The sequence below is a fragment of the Macrobrachium rosenbergii genome, unplaced genomic scaffold (assembly GCF_040412425.1).
Source record: "Macrobrachium rosenbergii isolate ZJJX-2024 unplaced genomic scaffold, ASM4041242v1 282, whole genome shotgun sequence".
NCBI classification, from domain to species: Eukaryota; Metazoa; Arthropoda; class Malacostraca; order Decapoda; family Palaemonidae; genus Macrobrachium; species Macrobrachium rosenbergii.
In genome coordinates this window covers 1,135,080-1,147,363 of record NW_027100730.1, presented here as the reverse complement: position 1 = coordinate 1,147,363, position 12,284 = coordinate 1,135,080, and the positions used below count along the sequence as shown (strand labels likewise).

The window sequence follows — 12,284 nt, the reverse complement described above, 5'->3', positions numbered from 1 at the left end:
TACAAAAATTGAGTCAAAAGGTTCTGGAGGGTATGACTCAAGCAATATCAAGGTTTCACCATGACTCATCACTCTCTTCCACATGAAAAACTGAGTCAAAAGGATCTCTGGAGGACGACTCAAGGCAAAATCAAGGCCTCACCATGACTCACCACACTTACTTATGAAAACTCGAGTCAAAAGGATCTGGAGGGCATGACTCAAGCAATATCAAGGACTCACCATGACTCATTGACACTTTACATACGAAAAATCGAGTCAAAAGGCTCTGGAGGGCGACTCAAGCAATATCAAGGACTCACCATGACTCACCACTCTACGTACGAAAAATCGAGTCAAAACACTCTGGAGGGCAAGACTCAGGCAATATCAAGGACTCGCCATGACTCACCCACACTTTACATACGAAAAATCGAGTCAAATCACTGGAGGGCATGACTCAGGCAATATCAAGGACTGGCCATGACTCACGACACTTCACACACGAAAAATCGAGTCAAGAGGTTCTGGAGGGCATGACTCTCCCAACTGTCTGCTCATCAAGACTCGAGTGAAACGGCATTGGAGAGCATGACTCAAGCAACACAACGGACTCACCGTGACTCCAATAAAGACTCCAGTCAAAAGTTGGTCGCCATTTGGAAAAGCACTCTCCAGCCTCGGCAGAAGTTCTTGTAGCTAATATATCACTATTATTGCTATTTAAACTTATATTTATTACCTTAAATATTGAAGGACGACTTATTCATACTATATTTAATAATATAGTAATGTCCAGCGCGACGATATGTCCGTATTTCGGTCGGTAATGTAGAAATTCACTAGATGTTAACTGTACGACAGACAATGAGCGACTGAGGCAGTGAGGGGGGAGGCCGCAACCGGTGTCAGTGTTGCCACCTCACAAAAGTCAAATTCCCACAAACTTGCTCTTTTTTTCCCCCACAAATTCCCACAAACTGAACTCGAATTCCCACAGAAAATTTCCACAAATTATATGAAGCTTAATTATAGGATCAAATAGTAGTTTATATAGAAAAACAAAGCCGAAATGAAAGTAAGATTTCTGATATATTCTGGTGTCCCTGGACCAAGTCCTTGCTAAAAAGTAGTATAGACGACGCAATATAAAACATATCAGATCGGATTACGGGACATAATAACAGAATTATTCTATTACAACTGGAATTAATAGAACAAGACTATAACTTAGTTCAAATAGGATTCGATACTAAACACGAACATATTCTTCAATGTTGAGCAATTCTTGAAGGATCTGAATGCGTCCAAACTATGCAGATTTCAAGAGTTGTTACGTAATTTGGTCTTAATTCTCTCCCATTTTTCTTTTTAATGTCTGGCTTCATTATATGGAAAACTACGACCCCTTGACAAAAACTATTCAATTGTAATGAAATTTAGTATTACAACACGACCCAAGATATTGCAATAGGTTACCTAAACGGAAAGAGAATTCGATACGAATTAAACACCTTTTGCCTAATTATGATTAACCGTGTTGGTAAAAGTCAGAATTTGGTGTAAAACAACAACCCAACGACGGCTGGCTATTGTTTATGGACTAAATGCACCACTGCCTAAATTGCACCATGTACCATGATCCGAATGCACCGAGTATCTGGTCCCAATAACCATTCCTAATTAAAGTGCATTTTTTCTTGTAACCCAATGCACCAACTTAATTCACATAACACCTGCTCTTTGGGGAACTATATAGGTATTAACTGTATCCATTTTGCAGGATTATTTTCTTTGATATAGTGAATCATTTACAAAGTCTGAATACAGTAAGAATATTATTACAAAACCAACAAATGCATTATGCTAATCGTGAAAGAAGATTAAAACTAAGCAGTTAAAATGCATTATTCCTTCTGGTCCCAAGGCACCAACTTAATTCACTTAACACCTGCTCTTTGGGTAACTATATAAGTAAATATTATATATTCATATTTAAAGGATTATTCTCTTTGATAAAGTAAATAATTTTAAAAATCTGAATAAAAATAGAAGTTTACAAAACCAACAAGACACTTTAAGGCTTCTGACAGAAAAATTCATAGTCTATAAACTAAGTTGGAAACATAAAATAAAATAAATATTGATATCAAATACAGTATGATAAAAGGATGGATGATATCAAAGCTTTAAAAGAAATGAGACTGTGTCTATTCTTTAAATCACCGAATAACTACTTTTCACAAGCTAAAAAAGTTTTCACCAGTTTCTTTGTAAGAATGACAAAAATTTGACTCTACCTGAATCAACCACACAAAAGCGCATTTTTATGCAGTGTGGTGCATTCAGACTATTTACAAATTGGTGCATTCAGGATTGACAAATGGTGCATTCATTGAAAATGGTGCAAAAATGGTAAGATTCAGACTATTGACAAATTGGTGCATTTCATTTATTGACAAAATGGTGCATTCAGACATTTCAGACAGAACTCTTGCATTCAGACTATTGATTAATTGGTGCATTCAGACTATTGTCCAAAATGGTGCATTCAGACTATTGACAAAATGGTGCATTCAGACTATTGAAAAAATGGTGCATTAGACTATTGACAAAATGGTGCATTCAGACTATTGACAAAATTGACTGCATTCAGACTATTTCAAAATGGTGCATTCAGACTATTGAAAAAATGCATTCATTTTAGACTTTGACAAAATGGTGCATTTCAGACTATTGACAAAATGGTGCATTCAACTATACAAAAATAACATTCAGACTATTTACAAAATGGTGCATTCAGAAATACCAAGTTGACAAAACGGTGCATTCAGACTTTCACAAAATTCATTCAGACTTTGAAAAAATGGTGCATTCAGACTATTGTTTTTAAAATTCTGGTGCATTCAGACATTTAAAAATGTATGATTGCACATCTGGTCTGGCAAATTGTTGCATTGATGGCAATTCAGACAACTGACAAAATGGTGCATTCAGAAATTTGAAACTGCTGGTGAATTTTATTAACAAAATTGTTGGGCTATTATTACTATTATGGACATCCTTGACACAACTTGTTAGTATTATTATTATTATTATTATTTATTATTTTATTATTATTATTATTACTATTGACACAATTTCACAAATTTGAAATATGGATGAAATTTAGAGTTAGAGTACAAAATGATTTTAATTATCATCTAGATTTTAGCATTATTGAGCTGCATATCCTATTTGTTCATGTTTTCAAAGGGTATTCCATGTTTTTTCAAAAAACTGTTTAACAAATTTGGAATTATCCATGGGCACTTATTGGCAACATTAATAAGGTGAAAATTGTCTTCAACTATTTCTTTTCCTTGGCTTACTATTCGTATGCAACAGCCAGTTGTTTAGTGACTGTCTAGTTTATTTATTTCAGTCTAATATTAGGGAAAATTATTATTACTTTTAATATTATTAACTATCTCATCTAAACTCTATTCCCCATGCTAATACTACTACTACTATATCCCGAGATTATTGTCATTTAAATGTTTTTTAATATTTTGCAAATTATTTTAATATATTTCTATTTTAACTCTTATCTAACAGGTATTTAGGAATGCTCTGGCTTACATTTCCTGAAATGTTATTGACATATGAAAAAAAATAAGTAATAATATAAATCTGTCGACATCAGATAATGTCTCTCTAAGATGCATAAACTGGAGTTTTAAATCAATATCTCGATGCATTAAATTGATAAAATTCTCAGAGGAAAGTTGCTCTCAGTTTATGATAGTCAGGGGCATTTGCTGGTAGACTCAGGAATCTTGTTTAAGAGAAATCCACAGGAGTAGTTGAATGGTGAGTGTAAGCCTCTTTTAAGCTTTTCCATGGCATGTGCCACAGCTGATTGAAAGACTGACTTTTCAACTTTGCTCACTGGATGTGATTTCATCAGTTTATGAAGGTAAAACTCCAGTTTTGGACCCCTTAGCTGATTCAATGTCATGTCCAGATCTACTGTTGTTTATGACCATTTGACTATATCAGTATGGGTAGTAATGAATACTGTGTTCTTGATTGACCACTGCAGGTAGAGAAAGAATTAGTCCGAGCCAGAGACAGACCTCTATTGCCCAGTACCTCCCCAAGTCTATGACTCCACTAAAACAAAACTCAATTGAAAGAGATATTGGCCAAGATGATTATAGAAAGATTTCCAACCATTTGCCAAATATCAAGAAAAAATAATGTTTTAAAGATTACTCCCATGTAAATCCATCATATATAGTTCTTCCATCTAGAAAACCCTGTCCCAAAAAATCATTCCAAAGCTTGTTGACAGAGAACGAGAAAACTTACAAGATAAGGTTTGTCAAGCCTCAGCTGTTTGCATTACAACTGATTGTTGGACATCACGAGCTACAACAAATTTCATGTCTGTCACATGCCATTACATTGAAGACTTTAAGATGGTATCTTCTCTGTTGAGTTGCTTCGAATTTAGTGATAGACATACTGCTGAGAATCTGGCAGATGAACTGTTACGAGTAGCTAAAGATTGGAAAATTGAAAACAAAGTGGTATGTTGTGTCACAGACAATGCTTCTAATATTGTAAAAGCCATTAAATTACTTAAATGGACTCACTTTCCATGCCTTGCACACACACTCAACCTGATAGTACGAGATGCACTTAATGATAAAGCCAACAGTGGATAAGGTGAAGGGAATGGTGGAATTTTTCATATAAAAGTTCAACGGCAACACAGAAGCTCAAGTGTACTCAACGCCAAATGGGAATGCCGGAGTTAAGACCCATTCAAGACTGTATCACAAGATGGAATTCAACTTTTCATATGCTGAAACGGGTTTTGGAGTCAAGAGAGGCCATAATCTCTACCATAGCTATCATGAATGCCCCAGTTGACATACCCAACCAAAATGAATGGGATATAATTAAAGAAGCCTGCACTGTCTTGGAGCCATCTCAACAGGTCACAGTAGAAATCAGTGCAGAAAGCTATGTGACTGCCTCAAAAATTATTATCCTGTGTAGGGGTCTTCAAACTGTAACAAACCATCACCAGACAAGTGAATTAATAACTACTGAAAAAGTAGCTGAGTTGGTGACAACTCTTTCTAGTTCAATGGAAAGGAGGTTCCACCGCATGGAATACAATGCTGTCCTCTCAGATACTAGCATATTAGATCCAAGGTTCAAGAAACTGGCCTTTAATGAAAGCACTGCTGTTGATGATGCTGTGCAAAGACTGACAACTGCTGCATCTAGATGCAATCCACGCAGTGAACCAGCCTCGCCACCTTCAGGGCAAGATTTAAGAGTAAATCCAGAGCCACATACATCAACTGTGTGGAGTTTTTTTGATGAAAGAGCATCAGGGGACAATGAAAGAAGAAATCCTTCAACAGACGCAGTTTTAGAAGTTAGGTTTTACCTCGAGGAACCAATAATTCAGCGAGCAGCAGATCCTCTGAGCTGGTGGAAATCCAAGGCCTTAGTGTACCCACAACTTGCCAAGTCATGGCAAGGAAACTGTGTATAGTAGCAACTTCAGTCCCATCAGAGAGAATTTTCCCCAAAACGGGACAGATTATAACAGAGCGAAGGAACAGAATCAGCCCAAACAAAGTCAGTGATTTAGTTTTTCTAAATGCCAACTTACGAGACACTACATAGGCTTCTCTCCTCTCACACACACACACACACACACATAACTCATAAAACGGTACTAACATGAGAAAAACATGGAAAAGGAAATTGATTTTTTTAATTCGTTTTTTTTTTTTAATATTATTTTAGTTGGTAATTACCATTATATTCTTTCAATTTGCATTGCCATTGAAATCCACAATTATTTCTACCGGCATATAAAAAATAATATATTTCAAACTTTTTTTATTTTATTTTTCAAAGTAGGGAAACATTGAATAGGCCTACTTTATTTCATTAAGTAATATTTTCATTATAATGAAGTGTGTTAGTTGATGATTAATAGAAAAAGAACAATTGACAAATAGAGTTTTTATTAACCTTTCTTTTATGTATGAAATGTTTAGTATTGCCAAAGCCATCCAACTTTTATTACGGTATTGGTTTTCTTAATAAAGAGCCATTTGGGAGCCGAAAGAGCCATTTAGGAGCCGGATCTCAAAACTGAAAAGAGCCAAAAGATCCGGTTCCCTGAAAGGAGCCGAAAATCCCATCACTAAGAGCGACTGCGGCCGTGAAGTAACGGTGAAGGGGGGGGGGGAGGCCGAAACCGGTCTCAGTGTTGCCACCTCAAAAAAGTCAGATTCCCACAAACTTGCTGTTTTTTCCCACAAATTCCCACAAACCAAACTCGAATTTCCACGAAAATTTTCCATAAATTATAGGAGGCTTAATTATAGAATCAAATAGTAGTTTATATAGAAAAAACAAGCCGAAATGAAAGTAAGGTTTCTGATATATTCTGGTGTCCCTGGACCAAGTCAGCTAAGTAGTATAGACGACGCAATATAAAACATGTCATCATCGGATTACGGGACATAATAACAGATCGAATTCTACTACACTGGAATTAATAGAACCGAAGACTATAATTTAGTTCAAATAGGATTCGATACTAAACACGAACATTAAACATTGTGTTACTTATAACTAGCAATGTTGAGCAATTCTTGAAGGATCTGAATGCGTCCAAACTATGCAGATTTCAAGCAGTTGTTACGTAATTCGGTCTTTTTCTCTCCCATTTTTCTTTAATGTCTGGCTTCATTATATGGAAAACAACGACCCCTTTTCCCCGCCTATTCAATCATAACGAAATTTTAGTATTACAACACGACCCAAGATATTGCAATAGGTTTCGTAAACGGAAAAAGAATTATTCGATACGAATTAAACACCTTTTGCCTAATTACGATTAACCGTGTTGGTAAAAGTCCGAATTCGGTGGAAAACAACAACCCAACGACGGCTGGCTATCGTTTATGGACTAAAGCACCATTGCCTCAATTGCACAATGTACCATGGTCCGAATGCACCGAGTATCTGGTCCCAATGCACCACTTCCTAATTAAAGTGCATTTTTTCTTGTGGTCCCAATGCACCAACTTCATTCACATAACACCTGCTCTTTGGGGAACTATATAGGTATCTATATCCATTTTGCAGGATTATTTTCTTTGATTGATATAGCGAATCATTTACAAAGTCTGAATGCAGTAAGAATATTATTACAAAACCAACAAATGCATTATGCTATGAGAAGAAGATTAAAACTAACCAGTTAAAATGCATTATTCCTTATGGTCCCAAGGCACCAACTTAATTCAGTTAACACCTGCTCTTTGGGTAACTATATAAGTAAATATTATATATTCATACTTTGCAAGATTATTCTCTTTGATAAAGTAAATAATTTTAAAAATCTGAATAAAAATAGAAGTTAACAAAACCAACAAGACACTTTAAGGCTTCTGACAGAAAAATTCATAGTCTATAAACTAAGCTGGGGTACATAAAATAAAATAAATATTGATATCAAATACATTATGATAAAAGGATGGATGATATCAAGGCTTTAGTAAAGAAATGAGACTGTCTATTCTTTAAATCACCGAATAACTACTTTTCACAAGCTAAAAACTGAGATTTCACCAGTTTCTTGTAAGAATGACAAAAATTTGGTGATACCTGAATCAACCACACAACAAGCGCATTTTTATGCAGTGTGGTGCATTCAGACTATTTACAAATTAGTGCATTCAGGCTATTGACAAAATGGTGCATTCAGACTATTGACCAAATGGTGTATTCAGACTATTTACAAAATGGTGCATTCAGACTACAAAATGGTGCATTCAGACTATTTACAAATTGGTGCATTCAGACTATTAACAAAACGGTGCATTCAGACTATTGACAAAATGGTGCATTCAGACTATTGACAAAATGGTGCATTCAGACTATTGACAAAATGGTGCATTCAGACTACAAAATGGTGCATTCAGACTATTTACAAATTGGTGCATTCAGACTATTAACAAAACGGTGCATTCAGACTATTGACAAAATGGTACATTCAGACTATTGACAAAATGGTGCATTCAGAATATTGACAAAATGGTGCATTCAGAATATTGACAAAATGGTGCATTCAGAATATTGACAAAATGGTGCATTCAGACTATTTACAATTGGTGCATTCAGACTATTAACAAAACGGTGCATTCAGACTATTGACAAAATGGTACATTCAGACTATTGACAAAATGGTGCATTCAGACTATTTACAAATTGGTGCATTCAGACTATTGACAAAATGGTACATTCAGACTATTGACAAAATGGTGCATTCAGACTATTTACAAATTGGTGCATTCAGACTATTTACAAATTGGTGCATTCAGACTATTGACAAAATGGTACATTCAGACTATTGACAAAATGGTGCATTCAGACTATTTACAAATTGGTGCATTCAGACTATTAACAAAACGGTGCATTCAGACTATTGACAAAATGGTGCATTCAGACTATTGACAAAATGGTGCATTCAGAATATTTACAAAATGGTGCATTCAGACTATTTACAAATGGGTGCATTCAGACTACTGACAAAACGGTGCATTCAGACTATTTAAAAATTGGTGCATTTAGACTACTGACAAAACGGTGCATTCAGACTACTGACAAAACGGTGCATTCAGACTATTGACAAAATGGTGCATTCAGACTACTGACAAAACGGTGCATTCAGACTACTGACAAAATGGTGCATTCAGACTAAGTGGCTGGTGCATTTAGACTAATGGTGGTGCATTCTGTCTAGGCAATGGTGCATCAGTCTAATGCATTCAGGCAATGGTGCATCTTGGCTATTCACTCTGAATATAATGACAAGTGTTACATTACACCACCACAATAGGTTACGTAAACTGAAAAAAAGGAGTTATGAAAATATCCAGCAATTAAATTAACCCATAAAAAAAAAAAAAAAAAAAAAAAAGTTAGTAGCGATTTCAACGCAATGGACGAACGTATCTGCCGGTACGAAAAGAAATTACATAAAAAGGACCTGATAACGAGACAATCACAAATAAGGAAGCAGTTAAAGACCTTGGTGTGATGTTGAATAGGAATGTGTTACGCAATGATCAAATAGCAATACTACTGGCAAAATGCAAAGCAAAAATGGGAATGTTGTTCCGGCACTTCAAAACAAGAAAAGCTGAACACATAATCGATTATGCTTTATAAAACGTACGTACGTAGTCCACTTGAATATTGCAATATAATATGGTACCCACACTACCAAAAGGATATTGTACAAATAGAGAGTGTACAAAGGTCCTTTACAGCTAGAATAGAAGAAGTTAAGGACCTTGACTACTGGGAAAGACTACAATTCTTAAATTTATATAGTCTTGAAAGGAGAAGAGAACGCTACATGGTAATCCAGGCATGGAAACAGACGGAAGGAATTACCGAAAACATCATGGAGCTAAAAGTATCAAAAAGAGCAAGCAGAGGTAGATTAACAGTGCCTAAAACTATACCAGGAAAACTAAGGAAAGCACACAGGACATTAATCCACCACGCACCAGCATCGATAATGCAGTTTCTATTCAATGCGCTACCAGCTCATCTGAGGAACATATCAGGAGTGAGCGTAGATATGTTTAAGAATAAGCTCGACAAATATCTAAGATGCATCACAGACCATCCAAGATTGGAAGATGCAAAATATACCGGAAGATGCATTAGCAATTCTCTGGTAGACATCAGAGGTGCCTCACACTGAGGGGACCTCCTGGGGCAACCCGAACGAACTGTAAGGTCTGTAAGGTAAGGTCTCTCTCTCTCTCTCTCTCTCTCTCTCTCTCTCTCTCTCTCTCTCTCTCTCTCTCTCTCTCACTCTTTACTCTCTCTCTCTATACGCCTTTTTCTCTTTCCCTCTCTCTACACCTTTTACTCTCTCTCTATAAATATATATAATTTTTTTTTTTACTGGGGCTGAATGCGTTCACTATGGTTTTAACCGTCATGATTTTAAGAGTTATTGGAGTTGGCAGTGCGGGACACTGCCTTTGTTTTTAATGATGAAGCATACGTGCAAATTGAAGGTATGGGCATGGGTAACCCACTGAGGGTGTGGGCATGGGTAACCCACATTCGCTAACATTTTTATGCACAAATTTAAGAGCGAGCTTCTGGACAGTTGTCCATCTTCTTTGAAACCCTTCTTCTATCGCCGATATGTGGATGACACTTTTGTTCTTTCGAAGGACCAATTGCATCGTGATTCGTTCCTACAATACGCCAGTACTTTACATTCCAACTTTAAATTTACATATGAATTGGAAAACAACAGCCAACTACCTTTCTTAGATAGGATTGTCATCCGTGAAGACGACCATTTTCACACAGGTGTTTTTCGATAGGCAACGTTCACAGCCCTTGGTCTTAACTGTTGTTATAGTTTTTGTTTTATTCAGTTTTCAATGAAATTCATTGTCTACCCTCCTCCACAGAGCCATGCCATTAACTAGTTCCTCGTTGGGCAAGTCGGTAGAGCTCTCGGCTGGCACTCTGCTAGGCCCGAGTTCGAGTCTCCGACCGGCCAATGAAGAATTAGAGGAATTTATTTCTGGTGATAGAAATTCATTTCTCGGTATAATGTGGTTCGGATTCCACAATAAGCTGTAGGTCCCGTTGCTCGGTAACCAACTGGTTCTTAGCCACTTAAAATAAATCTCAATTCTTCGGGCCAGCCATAGGAGAGCTGTTAATCAGCTCAGTGGTCTGGTTAAACTAAGGTACACTTACTTTACCTCACTTCAGGAGAATTTTAATTAATTATTTTCCGGCTGTTGATGTCAAGTTTGTCTATATTTATACTTACTGCCGATGAAATAGGCAGACTTAGGTGAGATGTGATGTACATATGGGCATTAGTTTCCGTACAGGGTGTACACAATCCAACCCAGAGCTACCTTCCCACTTAAGACAACCACTCTTCATCTGATCCCTTGTACACAGCTTCAACAAGGCCTTTTACTCTCGGCGCATTTTCCATATATAGAGCAACTGAACTTCATTTTAATTGTGTTTCTTTTCTTGTCGAGTGATTTTTATTTCAGTGTTGTATCTTACTTTGCTTTGCTTCGTTCAGTGTGTTTTGCGTGTCAACAAAAGATAATTTGTTATACTGTGTTGTTGATCAGTTTTTTATCTTTCATTTTAGCCTCGATGATGAGACACTGGTCTCTCTTATATACATATATATATATAAATGCACTTGGTGGACATCTGAAGTCGCATTTCTGCTAAAGATATATCTGGCGAAATGTCAAAGATGACGTAAAATAATCCCAGGGACCACTGAAAATAGTTTGTGATAAGTCAGTGTAACCAACTCTGTAAACATACAGTCCAAAAGAGTCAACTCATTTTCATTTGGGGAAAGCACATCACAGGGCTCTCTCTCAGTCTCTCTGGGCTCTTCTCTCTCTCTCTCTCTCTCTCTCTCTCTCAAATGGCTCTCTCTGGGAGGCACGAGGACCCCTTTCCATCACTTTACTGTATTCTTCAGGGAGAGTTCTCCAAAAGTGGAGCTCCCTGAAGCCTGATTGCTTGGCCCAGTGTCCTGGGCCATTATCAACTGTCTGAACCCAGAGTTTCCATCTCAAATGGCTCCTTTGGGGAGGCACTCAGGAGCTCCCGGCCTGATTGTGGTGGGCAATCCTTCCTCCTCCCCCGCCTCCCCAAATGCCAACCCCACATCTGATCACCTTTCGGCCCATAGTCTCAAATGGCTCCTTTCCCGGTCACTAGGACGGTTCTGGCCCAGTGTGTGGTGGGCAATCAGTAACCATGTTCAGCAGACAAAAGTTAACGAACTGTGTTGTGTTACTCTTTGTGGCTCTGGCACTTCATGCTTGGACCATTGTTTGGTGGGCACTGCTGCAGTCGAGGACGCTGGACTCGATGACTTGATACGTTGGAAATGCTGTGGGAGGAGGCACTAGACGCAGTGATGGCCCAGTGTGTGATGAAAAAGGACTCTCATCTCTCTCAGACTGTGGGCCAACGAACTGCGGAACGGGACGTCTTGCAAAGGGCCCGATCGCAATTATTGAGTCTGAAACGTGAGAACAACCACCTGAACACTCAGATTGAAATTCTAGCCCATAAATTACAAGACGCGAGAGATAAGAACGAAGAACTGCGAGAGGAAAACGCAAACCTTAGAGAAAGGACGGAGAGAAAATTCGCAGGCCTCGACAAAGAGCTCTGTTTGGAAA

General features: G+C 37.4%; 1 protein-coding gene across 1 annotated transcript; it reads left to right on the top strand.

Annotated features, from left to right (window-relative positions):
• Window positions 1-4,765: 4,765 nt before the first annotated feature.
• LOC136838244 (zinc finger BED domain-containing protein 4-like) lies at window positions 4,766-5,536 on the top strand. Its single transcript, XM_067103111.1, has one exon. It carries the CDS (start codon window positions 4,766-4,768, stop codon window positions 5,534-5,536), a length of 771 nt encoding a protein of 256 aa, XP_066959212.1.
• Window positions 5,537-12,284: the final 6,748 nt, after the last annotated feature.

What these genes read in the sequence shown, in the direction of transcription:
- LOC136838244 (XM_067103111.1), top strand. Translation starts at nt 4,766, where the DNA reads ATGGGAATGCCGGAGTTAAGACCCATTCAAGACTGTATCACAAGATGG.